This window comes from Mustelus asterias, chromosome 12 (genome assembly GCF_964213995.1).
Source record: "Mustelus asterias chromosome 12, sMusAst1.hap1.1, whole genome shotgun sequence".
Taxonomy (NCBI): domain Eukaryota; kingdom Metazoa; phylum Chordata; class Chondrichthyes; order Carcharhiniformes; family Triakidae; genus Mustelus; species Mustelus asterias.
The window spans coordinates 43,876,816-43,892,688 of record NC_135812.1 but is presented as its reverse complement, the minus strand read 5'-3'; the positions used below and the strand labels follow the sequence as shown (position 1 = coordinate 43,892,688).

General features: G+C 41.1%; 1 protein-coding gene across 6 annotated transcripts in view; it reads left to right on the top strand.

Moving 5' to 3' along the window:
- LOC144501401 (lysine-specific demethylase 2B-like) overlaps positions 1-15,873 on the top strand; it is a 192,699-nt gene that overhangs the window by 49,901 nt on the left and 126,925 nt on the right. For 5 of the 6 annotated variants that reach the window (XM_078225125.1, XM_078225123.1, XM_078225126.1 and 2 more), the window contains exons 2-4: positions 5,271-5,495; positions 11,057-11,200; positions 15,562-15,648. In XM_078225125.1, the coding sequence (XP_078081251.1) occupies positions 5,271-5,495; positions 11,057-11,200; positions 15,562-15,648 (456 nt within the window). The remainder of the gene's footprint in view (positions 1-5,270; positions 5,496-11,056; positions 11,201-15,561; positions 15,649-15,873) is intronic. The other variant, XM_078225124.1, reaches the window with a different exon arrangement.

Sequence of the window (15,873 nt, the reverse complement as noted above, 5' to 3'; positions counted from 1 at the left end):
TAACCATTTTTTAAATTCCCCATTTAAAAGGTAATTTGGGGTAGTAATAACATATTGTGTTATTACTTCCACAAATCTCTTTTGAACTGTCGATAGTCTCTTGTTCAATTTCTGTCTTATTTGGCGGTCTATAATAAAAAATCCAAAAGGTGTATTTATATAGCACTGACGACAAGAGATGTCCCAAAGCACTTTACAGCCAATGAAGTACTTTATTACAACTGTGATAACAGATAATATAGGAAACATGGCAGCCAACATGTGCACAGCAAGATCCCAAGAACAGCAATATGCTAGTGACCAGCTAATCTTTTTTTGTGATTGTTAATTGAGACACAACTATTGAACAGAACACTGGGAATAATCCCCTTGCTCCTCATAATAGTAAGAAGTTTAACAACACCAGGTTAAAGTCCAACAGGTTTATTTGGTAGCAAAAGCCACACAAGCTTTCGGAGCTCTAAGCCCCTTCAGGTGAGTGGGAATTCTGTTCACAAACAGAGCTTATAAAGACACAGACTCAATTTACATGAATAATGGTTGGAATGCAAATACTTACAACTAATCAAGTCTTTAAGAGACGAAACAATGTGAGTGGAGAGAGCATCAAGACAGGCTAAAAAGATGTGTATTGTCTCCAGACAAGACAGCCAGTGAAACTCTGCAGGTCCACGCAACTGTGGGAGTTACAAATAGTGTGACATGAACCCAATATCCCGGTTGAGGCCGTCCTCGTGTGTGCGGAACTTGGCTATCAGTTTCTGCTCAGCGACTCTGCGCTGTCGTGTGTCGCGAAGGCCGCCTTGGAGAACGCTTACCCGAATATCAGAGGCCGCATGCCCGTGACCGCTGAAGTGCTCCCCAACAGGAAGAGAACAGTCTTGCCTGGTGATTGTCGAGCGGTGTTCATTCATCCGTTGTCGCAGCGTCAACGGATGAATGAACACCGCTCGACAATAACCAGGCAAGACTGTTCTCTTCCTGTTGGGGAGCACTTCAGCGGTCACGGGCATTCGGCCTCTGATATTCGGGTAAGCGTTCTCCAAGGCGGCCTTCGCGACACACGACAGCGCAGAGTCGCTGAGCAGAAACTGATAGCCAAGTTCCGCACACACGAGGACGGCCTCAACCGGGATATTGGGTTCATGTCACACTATTTGTAACTCCCACAGTTGCGTGGACCTGCAGAGTTTCACTGGCTGTCTTGTCTGGAGACGATACACATCTTTTTAGCCTGTCTTGATGCTCTCTCCACTCACATTGTTTCGTTTCTTAAAGACTTGATTAGTTGTAAGTATTTGCATTCCAACCATTATTCATGTAAATTGAGTCTGTGTCTTTATAAGCTCTGTTTGTGAACAGAATTCCCACTCACCTGAAGAAGGGGCTAAGAGCTCCGAAAGCTTGTGTGGCTTTTGCTACCAAATAAACCTGTTGGACTTTAACCTGGTGTTGTTAAACTTCTTACTGTGTTTACCCCAGTCCAACGCCGGCATCTCCACCTCATAATAGTGCCATGGATCCTGTATGTCCTACCTGAAGGACAGACATGGGGTGCAATTCTCCCTAAAATATTCTAAGTGCCGAATTCGCGTAATGGATCTCCCACACTCTGTGCATCACAGACCGTCCTAACATGAATCTCGTTAAAAATCTGGGAGTGGGGTCGATTCTCGACTGAGAGGATAGGCCTCCCGATTGCTGGCCAGCACAGCAACACGCCTCCCAGATTTGTCGGGGCCAGTCTCAGGCCCGCTAATAAAATTGAAAACCGGTATTTAAATATTTTAATCAGCTCCGCGCCAATTTCTGGCATGGAGCTGACGACGCCGGAAATCCAGCGGCCAGAGACGTGCAGAGGCCGTAGAACCCAGCGAGGAGCCCGCTACATGGTCTCGGCATATGTTTCCTGGCCAGAATCATCCCCGTGGTTTTGGTTTAACATCTTAACTGGTACTGCCAGGCGTGGTATCTTTCAATCAGCCTTGACTTTTGTGTGTAAACTCTTGAGTGGGATATTATTGCTCCACCCACTGCCAGGGCCGTCTGTTTCCACCAAAAGTCAACAGACTTTTGGCTGGGTTGCTGAATCTCCCATTGTGGGGAAATCCTGGCCCTGGAGTGAGACCTGAACCCGTGATCTTGAGCCAGAAGAAAATTTGTTACCAAATGAGCTATTGCTGAGACTTGAATGAACACCCACTATGATCAGAAAGGCTTCATTACTTCTCAGTTAAGCCTGCTGCCTTTTATAGTATCCTCCTCAGTCCGTTATATATTTTATTACTAATCTCATCCTTTTCAGCTTTCTCTCTTGACAATGCTGTAACTAGAGATGTTAAGTTCTTAGCCCACATCAGCTGTGCAACCATTCTATTCTGTATATTGCGAATCTTTGACACTGTATGTGAGAGTTACAGTGGTCCAGATTTTTCTGGAGCAGGGCATCACTTGGTGCCAGTTAAACCTTTCGCTCACTCTTCAATTTGAAATATTTTTAGCTGGCAGGTTGCTAGCAGTATGACCTGATAATGGCATGGTGAGGGCAACAGGGCATCTGAAACAATGATAATTGGGATCAACGGTGCATCTACTTAAGCAATGTGATTAATGAATTGAGAAATAAACAGCCTGATGGAAAATGAAGATGGGTGAATCGTGGTTAATTCTGGTACAGAAATAGAAGAGAGGGACCAAAAGATTTGATTGAGGAAGAGTTTAAAAAAAAAACAGTCAAAATAAAGGTATAGACATTTTTACAAATGTTTAATCATTTACTTATTACCTGTAGGAATGAGACTCCGCAGATGCAATTTTTCTCATTCTGGACTGAGGTTGGATCGCATCAGAGAATATAAACCTCCATGACAAAGGTGCTTACCTATTAATTACTAGCCATAACTAGACAATTCATGGGCAAATGCAGCAACCTCATGAAACTCGCCAGTTAGTTGAGGGTAAGCTTTGAGGTTAACAGTGTAGCAGCAATGCAAATCATCCAGCAATTTGTGATTGGCAAGTTGTTGGACAATTTACATATAAATAACAAGGAGCCATTTGGCAGCAAATTCAGGGACAACATCCTTTGTCATTGAAATGATGTAAAGTTTGCTACCTTTCACCTTTTTTATAAAAGCAAACAGTTTTTTTGCTCTTGAGTGGTACAAAATAATTCCATTCTAGGTTGTTTCAATGAAGTTGGACAAAACACATCTTTGTATTTTATTTTCTAATCATCGCAACCTAAACCAGTTCAGTCAGTCTGAAAATGAATGTTGGGGACAAAACCTATTGTGCATTCATTTCTCACACCAATTATCATTGCTATTGTTCGTTATGCAGTACCAAAAATACTGTTGGAAAATGAGGATGAGTGAATCGGGGTTAAATCTGGTACAGAAAGAGAAATAGACGAGAGGTGCCAAAAGATTTGATTTGAGGGAGAATAAAAAGACTAATAAATAAACTTTACTTTTAAACTTTAAAAAGAAAAGTTTAAAAAAAGGGAAATAATCATTTACAATGGTAACTATTTCTCAACTTTGTTTGAATTCAGTATTTAACCAGTGAAAATTTGACAGGAAATCTTGTTCCTATCAAAATGTATATTTGCCCTCTTGAATGCAACCAATACTGACTACAACCAAAACTGCATTGGGTATGTGTGATATCTGTGATCGATGGACATAATGGCATAGCGTTGTTCAAGTGATTTCTTTTTAATGGTCAACTATTACATCAATACAAATGTATTTGTATTGCTGTAATAGTAATTTTGCAACAATTTGGAGATATGTAACACATGATGACTATTGGTAATATCAACTTTAATGAAATCTCTCTAATGGAGCGGATGTGATTTGCCTTAAGTGTGCTATTGAAATTCAGCTGAATATCTGGACTGAGGGGATTGTCAACCCTCCAGAATTGTCCTTGTGCCTCTCAGGATACTGCTGAAAGGAACATCATAGGAGCATTGAACCACCATCTATTTCATTTTCTTTAAACACTTTAGTTACAAAAGTATGGGGGTGGTCAAAAGGCTGTTTCACTGGCAGTCAACATGAATCTCTTTGGGTGACAAAATAATATGTCTCTGTTTCCAATTGATATGGGATGGTAATATGCCTGTAGAATGGACTAATGTTGGGTGTGTGGGAGTGAGATCTTTCACAGCAGGAGAACATATGAAGAAATTTTCAGGAATGCACCCAGCCACAGTTGGCAAGCCTTTGACTGAGGAAATGAGAGTGTGCAATGCACATCTGGGTTTGCTGGCGAATTGGCACAATGTCCAATACTGTGTTCGGTATATGTAATATCTGATAATCTTATTTATTTTTATTTTTAAGTATATCTTTTCAAAATATATTTCTGTGCCACCTTTTTTCTTCTTCCCTCCCCAGTACATTGCACCAAGGGTAAGAGAGCAAATCAGTAGTCTGACTTTCAATGTTGCATTTAAACTGGTGGGCACGAGTGCCTCTTTCTTTGGCACTTCCCATTATTCTTGTTTCCCGCTTTGCTGCATCTCCAGTACATAGTCTTTATTTAGCACCAAATCACAGCTGCACACTTCACATTCACCGTTTGCCTCATGAGAATCTTAATTGCAAACAAGCAGCAAGTAGGTACTATACATTGAGACCCCAATTTGGCCAGCTAATCAATTAATTTGGATCATTCTCTGAAAAGTGCTGAGCCTCTTGTGTTTAGAGGCTGATGGTGGGTTCACTCAACTTGTCTTACCTGCCATGCTAATCCACTGAATAACTGTTAATATGTTCATTCCCAATCCTCAAAACCCGTTTCATTTATAAATGCTGATGGCACAGTTTTACTGTATTCTACAAGAGTAACCAGTCGGGTGAGCTTTAGCAGCTTTGCATAACAAGTCATTAGGTCTGTGTGGACCAAGCAAAGCTGTAGTACGTAAAAGGGTGGTTCGGCTCTGTAAAAGCATTCTGTTTTTGTTATTTGGTTAAAAAACATCACCAAGTTCTGCAGTTTATGTCATTCGCAGAATTATGAGTAACTGAAGTATGGTAGTCCATTGCATCATGTATGTGATGCAAAGAGACCAGGTAGTGCTAAATGTTCAGAAATGCCTTCATCTCTCTCCTGTCTTTAAAAAAAGATATTCAGTATGCAGTAAAAGCTTTTTGTTTTTCCCATTGAATGCGAATGGATGGAAAAATGTGGCTTTGTAATTGTCTTTATGCTATATTTTGCACAATTCTATAAGGTTGTTTGCTTTTTTTTTTAAACAGTCCAGGGCCTCAACAAGACTAAAACCTCGGCCTGCCCCTTCATCGGGACCTAAACTACTTGTTCATAAATCAACAAGTGGTGCACGCAGACGCAGGACACGATGTCGCAAATGCGAAGCCTGCTTACGCTCGGAGTGTGGCGAATGTCACTTCTGCAAAGACATGAAGAAATTTGGAGGCCCTGGCAGAATGAAGCAGTCCTGTATCAAGAGACAGTGTATTGCTGTAAGTGCAAGGACATAGAATGTTTAATTATGCTGGCTAATTTCTGGAAGAAGCCAATTTCAGTGGTAATGGGATTATCCTGTAATTTATATTTGAAATGTTGCAGCCCTTTCTATTCCTAAACTTATTTTGGGGGGGAGAAATGTTGGTAAAAGGTCACAACATTATTTTGATTATTTGATGGAAAATATTGCATTAAATGTTCTGATGAATAGAATTGGTCATTCCCTTGTATGATAAATTCATTTCATATACACACTTGAGCTGTAGTTTATTATCTTTTATGTAAAGATGGGATAGTTAAGAGATGGAAACAATCATTTTCGATCTCAAATGGAAAAATAGTAGTGCATTATCTAATCAAGCATGTCACATGACCTTGTTTTGCGCACACTAGCCCTTTTTCCATAACTGCTTATTTGAGCTGTTGTATATTGTTAGTGGCATGATGTGGCTTCTTGTATGAATTGTGCAATTTCATGCAATCCAATAAGAAGTCCTGACGATGTTCAAGCGACTGACAATTATTACTTTTTAATGGAGCTAGCTAGAATAAAACAACTGCTATAGTCAGAAGATGCAGAGAAAAACTTGCAAAATCCCACTATTGCACTTTTGAAGTGTTAAAGAATGGATGAAAGGTGTTTTTACAACATGATTGTGAAGATGAGATGGGGAAAGATATTGAAGAGTGGCAAAGAATAAATAAAAAGAATTTGCATTTGTACAGCACTTTTCCATGATCATTGGATGTCCCAAAGTGCTTTATAGCCAATTAAATATTTTTAAAATGTAGTCACTGTTGTATTGTAGAGGAACAGAAGAGAGAAGTGGTAGAGAGGAATCTGATTCTATGAACATATTTGAATCACAGCAAAAAATAAGGCTGGTTGATGGTGTACAATCCCCAATGCAGGTGGCTAACCAAAATAATGACATTGAATAAAAAGTTTCATTCTAATGAATTTATAATTGCCATTTTAAAATGTTTGCTCGTTTGACCCTTTAACTGAACATAAAAGTTCAAGGCATGGATCAGGAAAGGTTAAACTTTTCAAATGTACTTCCTTTTAATGAAAGCTCATGAAGATTAGTTGTTTAAATATAATCAAGTGCTGTAATGGCAGTGGTCCAACATTACTCCTGGCAGTAGGACCTTTCCAAGGCCATTAGACAACTATAACCAGTTAAACCATGAGCTCATTTGACTTGTGCATGCAAATATATTTTACCTGAGTACTGATTGTGATGAACCTTAAAACAATAAAACATAGTGCCTTTGAAAGTAAGGTAGATCCTAAGGAATACATTTAAATATTGAATTTAATACCTTCCCTTTTTTAATTGAACTCCCTTCAACAACAACTAGAATTTATATAGTGCCTTTAATGTAATAAAGCATTTCAAACCACTTTACAGAAGTATTATAAAACAAAGTATGGCACCAAGCAACATAGGAGCTATGACAACATGTTACTAAAACCTTGGTCAAAGAGGTAGAGAGTTGGCGAGGTTTAGGGAGGGAATTTCGGAACTTGGGGTTTAGATGGCTGACGACCGCTGCCTTCAATGCTGGTGTGATTAAAATAAGGAAGGTTCCCGAGCTGGAATTAGGGGAGTGCAGATATCTGAGGGTTATAGAACATAGAACAGTACAGCACAGTACAGGCCCTTCGGCCCACGATGTTGTGCCGGACCTTTTCCGAAACCAAGATCAAGCCATCCCACTCCCTATCATTCTAGTGTGCTCCATGTGCCTGTCCAATAACTGCTTGAAAGTTCCTAAAGTGTCCGACTCCACTATCACAGCAGGCAGTCCATTCCACACCCCAACCACTCTGAGTAAAGAACCTACCTCGTACATCCCTCCTATATCTTCCACCACGAACCTCATAGTTATGCCCCCTAGTAACAGCTACATCCACCCGAGGAAATAGTCTCTGAACGTCCACTCTATCTATCCCCCTCATCATTTTATAAACCTTTATTAAGTCGCCTCTCAACCTCCTCCGCTCTAAAGAGAAAAGCCCTAGCTCCCTCAACCTTTGCTCATAAGACCTACCCTCCAAACCAGGCAGCATCCTGGTAAATCTCCTTTGCACTCTTTCCACATCCTTCTTATAGTGAGGTGACCAGAACTGCACACAATATTCCAAATATGGTCTCACCAAGGTCCTGTACAGTTGCAGCATAACCCCATGGCTCTTAAACTCAATCCCCCTGTTAATAAACGCTAACACACTATAGACCTTCTTCACGGCTCTATCCACTTGAGTGGCAACCTTCAGAGATCTGTGGATATGAACCCCAAGATCTCTCTGTTCCTCCACATTCCTCAGAACCCTACGTTTGACCCTGTAATCGCATTCAAATTTGTCCTACCAAAATGAATCACCTCGCACTTATCAGGGTTAAACTCCATCTGCCATTTTTCGGCCCAGCTCTGCATCCTATCAATGTCTCTTTGCAGCCTACAACAGCCCTCCACCTCATCCATTACTCCACCAATCTTGGTGTCATCTGCAAATTTACTGATCCACCCTTCAGCCCCTTCCTCCAAGTCATTTATAAAAATCACAAGTAGCAGAGGACCCAGCACTGATCCTTGTGGTACACCGCTGGTAACTGGTCTCCAGTCTGAAAATTTTCCATCCACCACCACCCTCTGTCTTCTATGAGATAGCCAGTTACTTATCCAATTGGCTAAATTTCCCTCTATCCCACACCTCCTTACTTTCTTCATGAGCCGACTATGGGGAACCTTATCAAACGCCTTTCTAAAATCCATGTATATGACATCAACTGCTCTACCCTCATCGACACACTTAGTTACCTCCTCAAAAAATTCAATCAAATTTGTGAGGCAAGACTTGCCCTTCACGAATCCATGTTGACTATCCCGGATTAAGCTGCATCTTTCCAAATGGTCATAAATCCTATCCCTCAGGACCTTTTCTATTAACTTGCCGACCACCCAAGTAAGACTAACCGGCCTACAATTACCAGGGTCATTCCTATTTCCTTTCTTGAACAGAGGAACAACATTCAACATTCGCCACTCTCCAGTCCTCTGGCACTACTATCCCCGGCGTCTCCACATCATGACTATCCCCGTGGACAGTGAGGACCGAAAGATCAAAGCCAAAGGCTCTGCAATCTCATCCCTTGCCTCCCAAAGAATCCTAGGATATATCTCTCTGGCCCAGGGGACTTATCGACCTTCAGGTTTTTCAAAATTGCTAATACATCTTCCCTCAGAACGTCCGCCTCCTCCAGCCTATCAGCCTGTATCTCACACATCCTCAAAAACATGGCCCCTCTCCTTGGTGAACACTGAAGAAAAGTATTCATTCATCGCCTCTCCTATCTCTTCTGACTCCATGCACAAGTTCCCACTACTGTCCCTGACCGGCCCTAACCTCACCCTGGTCATTCTTTTATTCCTCACATAAGAGTAAAAGGCCTTGGGGTTTTCCTTGATCCGACCCGCCAAGGACTTCTCATGCCCCCTCCGAGTCTCCTAAGCCCTTTTTTCAGCTCATTCCTTGCTAACTTGTAACCCTCAATGGACCCAACTGAACCTTGTTTTCTCATCCTTACATACGCTTCCTCCTTCCTCTTGACAAGACATTCAACCTCTTTTGTGAACCATGGTTCCCTCACTCGGCCATTTCCTCCCTGCCTGACAGGGACATACCTATCAAGGACACGCAGTATTTATTCCTTGAACAAGCTCCACTTTTCATTTGTGCCTTTCCCTGACAGTTTCTGTTCCCATCTTATGCTCCCTAATTCTTTTCTAATCGCATCATAACTACCCTTCCCCCAATTATAAACCTTGCCCTGCCGTATGGTCCTATCCCTCTCCATTGCAATAACGAAAGACACCGAATTGTGGTCACTATCTCCAAAGTGCTCTCCCACAACCAAATCTAACACTTGGCCCGGTTCATTTCCCAGTACCAAATCCAATGTGGCCTCACCTCTTGTCGGCCTATCCACATATTGTGTCAGGAAACCCTCCTGCACACACTGTACAAAAACTGCCCCATCCGAACTATTCGACCTATAAAGGTTCCAATCAATATTTGGAAAGTTAAAGTCACCCATGACAACTACCCTGTGACCTCCACACCTATCCATAATCTGCTTTGCAATTTCTTCCTCCACATCTCTATTACTATTTGGGGGCCTATAGACAACTCCTAACAATGTGACCGCTCCTTTCCTATTTCTAACTTCATCCCTCAGTAGGCAGATCCCCCTCGAACTGCCTTTCTGCCTTATAGGGTTGGATGAGATCACAGAGATGGGAAGGGCCAGGCCATGGAAAGATTTGAAAATGAGGATGAGATTATTAATGATTTTATTAAATTGGGAGCCCGTGTAGGTCAAAGAGCACACAAGTGATTGGTGAATGACATTTCATGTAATTTTAAATAGAGTTTTGAATGAATTTTTTTATTATCTTTCCATGGGATGTGAGCATTTCTGGCAAGGCCAGCATCTGTTGCTCACCCCTAATTACCCTTGACAAGGTGGTGGTGAACCTCCCCCTTGAATCACTGCAGTTTGCGTTTACTTGACCATTCCGTCAAGCAAAGGAACCAGTGGAGTTCATTGAGGATGTAAGAGGGCATGTTGGGAGCAGCACCAAGCACATTTTAAAATGAGGTCCCAATCCAGTGAAGCTACAACAAGGACCACAAATTGCTAAACAGTGAAGAAGTATGTTGATAGATGGAGCTAAGCGATCACAACTTCAAATTTGGAGAGACCAAAGGCATCAGTTAGGGTTTCAGCAGCAGAAGAGCTAAGGCAGGGAGTCGGGTGATTTTCGAGGTAATGATAGGACAGATATGTGGTTGAAAGCTCATCTTGTGGTCAACTCTGACAACAAGGTTGCGAATGGTTATGTTCAACCTGATGAAGGGTCATCTGGACACAACGTTGGCTCTATTCCCTCTCCACAGATGCGGTCAGACCTGCTGAGTTTTTCCAGCATTTTCTGTTTTTGTTTCAAATTCCAGCATCCGCAGTATTTTGCTTTTATCTTGGCACGGTATTAACCATGCTATGAAGTTTTGCATTCTTTCATAAGAGCTAATGAGCCCTGTAGCAATACAGGGTTCACTTTATGTCACGGGCCTGAGAGTGTGTAGGTTCACATCAAGAATTTCCCCTTTCCTAGGTTTAGTATTTCCTTTGGGAATGGTGCGAGTATAATCACCAAAGTGTGTAAAAGTGCTGTTTTTCACCAATAACTAATGTACACCACGGTAGCCTGACATACAATTTTCCTTCCCATTAGGAAATTTCTTACCTCTGCTCAACAATTAAACTAAAATTAGGAAGATTAAAGTGAGATTAAACCTGTACTCGTGGAACTTTGTAGCATAATGCATTGGTACTGCTACCTGCACTGTCATCACCAAATTTATCATGAGTTCCAAAATGCCACATTTATGTTAAGGCTATGAATGGTTGTGTCACAAATGGCGTGTTTTACATTGCATATTATTTTAGGCTAGAATTTATTGACCTCTAACACTTTATTGCAGCCTGTTTTACCACACACTGCTGTCTGCAAGATCTGCGGTGAGGCAGGAAAGGAAGACAATGTGGTGGATGAAGCAGAGAAATTTAATGCTAGCTTAATGGAATGCTCCATCTGCAATGAAATCTTACACCCAGGATGTTTAAAGGTATTCTTGATCTAGTTGACCTGACAGGTCATATTTTAAAACTCCTAAAATCTTGCATTTTTCAGATTTGAAGGATTTGCAGTAGGCTTAATGTGTATGTTGTGAGAGAGCAAATGGGTTGTTTTAAGTGAATAGATTGGTGTCAGAGATCATAGTCATTTACAGCACAGGAGGCGGCAATTTGGCCTATCAAATCCATGCTGCGGAGTCTAGTCAGTCCCACTCCCCCTGCTCAATCCCCATGGAGCCCTGCAGGTTTATTTCCTTAATTGCTCATCCAATTTCCTTTTGAGATCTTTCAAACTTACACTTCCACCATGCTTGTGGGCAGAGTTCCAGGTCATTACCAGTCCCTGTGTATAAAATAAAGTTCCTCCTCACATTTCCCCTGCATCTTTTGCCCAAAACCTTAAATCTGTGTCCCTTATCGTTGTGCCATCATGGAATGGATTTTCTTTATCTATTTTATCTAAGCCTGTCAGAATTTTGTAATCTATCAAATGTCCCCTCAGTCACCAGAGAGAGCAATGCCAGTTTTTCCAACCCAACCTTGTAATTAAAATCCTTCCCCTCTGGACCTTTTCTGGTAAATCTTTTCTGCAACCTCTCAAGATCCCTCACATCCTATCTTAAACATGATGACCAGAACTGGATGCAATACTCTAACCAGAGTTTTATTTAGTTTCAATGCAATTTTCCTGGTTTTGTACTCAGCATCTCCATTTATGAAGCCCTAATCCCAAATGTTTTTTGCTCACCATTCTCTGAATATGTCCTGTCATCTTCAAAGATTAATTCACATGCACTCCCAGGTCCCTTTATTCCCTGCACCATTCGTTAGCACTGTGCTATTAACTCTATATTCTCTCTCATCTGTTTTATTTCAAATTGCAGCAGCCTGCCTAAATTCCATCTGACACTGCCTGCCTATTCTCCTAGTCTGTATGCAATGTTGCAGACGACCTATATACATAAAATCCCTCCAGTGGAGGAGGAGGCCATTTGGCCCATCAAGCCTGCATTGACTATAATTCCACCTGGGCCCTATTCCTGAAAACCACATATTTACCTTGCTAATCCTGCTGCCACTAAGGGGCATTTTACCATGGCCAATCAACCTAACCCGTACATCTTTTGGAGTGTTGGAGGAAACCGGAGCACCTGAGGAAACCCATGCAGACACTGGGAAAACGTGCAAACTCCACACAGACAGTCCCCCATGGCAGGAATTGAACCCAGGTCTCTGGTGTTGTGAGACATCAGTGCTTTCCACCATGCCACCCAATTAAAGCTGTAGTAATAAGACCTACAGTAATCTTGTTGCCAATCCTTCAAGTTTTGTATCATTGGCAAATTTTTAAACTTCCAATCTCTATTCCAAGATCCAAGTCATTTATGTATAGCAAAAAAAGTGATCCTTGTATAGACCCATGGAACACCACTGTTTAACATCTAACAATATGAAAAAACACTTACCACAACTCACTGTTTTCTGTCCTTTAGTGAATTATTTTTGTCAAATTGAATACTGATCTGCTTATTCTGTCAGCCTCAATTTTGAAAACTAGTCTTTTATGTGGTACTTGGTCAAATATTTTCTTAAAATCCATATAGATAACATCCATCACATCCTTTCTTCAACCCTTTCTGTTATCTATTCAAAATTAGATTAGTCAAGCCTTATCTGCCTTTCATAAACCTATGCTGACTATTAACTTAATCCTCTCCAAATGTCTGATTTTATTTTTCCATGATTTCTTTCTAAAGCCTTACCCACTGTGATAAACTGTAGTTGCTAGGATTGTCTTGACATCCTTTCTTGAGCAAGGATGTCACATTTGCCACTCTCCAATCTTCTGACGTTTCCCCCATGTCTAGAGAAGATTGGAATGTAGCGAAGATATGGAAACCCCTCCAAATACCTCCACCCCAACTTCCTTCAGCAACCTAGGATGCAAGACATCTGGACCAGGTGACTTATCTACCCTAAGCATAGCTGGCTTTGCTAGCACCTCCACACCTTCCCAGCTCTGCTTTCATCCTATCCATTACTTCTACTGTCTCCACTTCTGTTATTTTTTCAGATTCCTTCTCCTTAGTAAATACTCAATACAAAGCACTCATCAAGTTTTGTCCTGTACCTCTAAGCATATATCACCATTTTGTTTCCCAACAGGACCCACTCCTCCGAGTACCAGTTTATTAATTACATGCAGAAGATGATGCTATAATAATTTGTCACAATAATGAACATTGCAATGAGTAAATCATAGAAATCTGCCATGAAATAATTACTATTTTGAAAACCTGACAAAATATGGAAATTAAATTGGTAGGTTTTATGTCTTACAAGTGCTTCATTCAACCACTGACTATAACTCTGCAATGTGACTACTACCCCTATAGCTTATATTTATTCTGCATGTAATTTAGTGGTTTCCCAGGACCAGAGACTAGAGTGGAGTGCTACTAAATACCCATCATTGCTGAAACTTGGGTTTTCTTGCAGAGAATGATGGATAATTCACAGCTGCCAATAAGCAGTTATATTTAGATTCAGCATTTGATAGGTGTTTCATTTCTGGAGAGCAGTGTTAGAAATAAAGGGCAAATTTTGCCATAGTGCTTGTCAATGGGTTGACTCATAAATGTTGTGAGTCAGTAGAATTGGTTGGAGTTGAGAAGCAAAAAGGGGATGACCACATTACTGGGAGATTTTCTTGGCCTCCAAATAAGTGAGAGAGATATAGAGAAGCAAATCTGCAGGGAAATTTACCAGGGTGGTGGAAGTGGAGACAATGAATGATTCAAAAGAAAATCGGATGGACATTTGAGGAAATAAACTTGCAGGAGAATGGGGTTGATTTGGATTGCAGTACTGAGAACAGGCAGGATCAGTTGGACCAAACGATCCCCTCTGTGCCATACATAATGATCCTGTGGCTGGACTCACTGCTGCACCGAGATCCTTTGGAAATAGTTGCTGTGGATACATGAGAACCTAATTAAATGTTCAAAAACTGTGGAAGTAAAATTTGTGCTTTCATAGAATCCTACATTGCAGAAGGAGGCCATTCGGCCCATTGAGTCTACACTAACCACAATCCCACCCAGGCCCTATCCCCATAACCCCATGCATTTGCCCTAGCTAGTCCACTAAGGGTCAATTTAACATGGTCAATCCGCCTAACCTGTACATCTTCGGACTGTGGGAGGAACCTGGAGGAAACCCACACAGACACAGGTAGAATGTGCAAACTCCTCATAGACAGTGACCCAAGCCGGGAATTGAACCCGGACCCCTGGCGCTGTGAGACAGCAGTGCTAACCATTGTGCCATCATGCCGCTAAAACATCTGCTCCGTGGTTTGTCCCAGAAGACCTGTGTAAAATTGGATGCATTTGAGAATGACATCTTTCTGGATGTGTTTGGCTATTTTGTGAGAGGGTTTTTTTGCTGATATTCAACTTGGTCTGGTGTTTTTATTTATAAATACATTTACCACCTTTTCATCTCCTATCATTGAATCAAGTTAAAAGCTATCTGTAAACACCCTAAACTTGTAGAGTAGAGTTGTCCTCTGCGGCCTTGCCAACCAGGACGCAGAGGACAAGGGGTTCACCTAGGATGTAGGCAGTCGAATGTGCCATGGAGGGAGTTCTTTAGAGCCTGCCTGAACTACTTGCACATGCTGAGGAGATCTGTCTTTATCACTGACACTGCGTCAACAAGAGAGTCTTGGAACTTTGCCATCTCCTGCAGTCCAGGATGCAGAAAGTCAGCCTGCCCTGAACTTGTTTGCATTTGACCCCTTTCAATTAAGTTTGCAGTCCATTACTGTGCACAAAGGTTCAATGATGCTTTGTTAAAATTTGGACTAATTTTCATATCTGCCATGTGACACTTGAGGCATTCCCAAGGAGCTAAGATTTCTGAATGTCACAGCTGGTCAAGAAGGGTCATGTGAGCAAGTTTTGTATGCTGCTTGAGATTAAACAGGTTGCACACAGACATTGAAACATCGCAAGCAAACATAGCAAAATTTTCAGATTAACTTTGGACTCTGAAATTGCGCTGTGTATTGTTCAACTTTTCAATCAAAATACAGCCTGTTCTCTTCTGGAAAAAAAACAGTAACATAGCTAGATATTTGTCTGATGTACATTACATAGCAGATATTGATAACATCTTTTCCAGTTACCTAGCTATTTTTTGATTTGCAACAGTTTTGTATTTGTCTTGTCTTTTTTATATTTATTCATTCATGAGTATGAATGTTGCCAGCTAGGCCAGCATTTATTCCTCATCTCTAATTGCCCAAAAAGGTGTGTGTATAATATATGTACTTTTTTAATATTAGGTGGAAGAGTCTGAAGGACTTATAAATGATGAGTTGCCAAATTGCTGGGAATGTCCAAAGTGTAACCAGGAAGGAAAAACAGGCAAAGTAAGTACTGATTTCTTTAGAAAAGAAATACACAATTGAAAAGAAATGCCAAACCTAATATACACAGCTGAGGGGACCATGTTAATCTCTGATGAGGAATTATTTGAAGCTAAACAACAAATAAATCCTGCTTGTTTCAAAATCTTACACAGATGTGCTTCCAATTTTCTCCTGTGTAATCTGTTGTAAAATGGAGGGAATCTTTCATCTTCCTCCTCCCCCCAC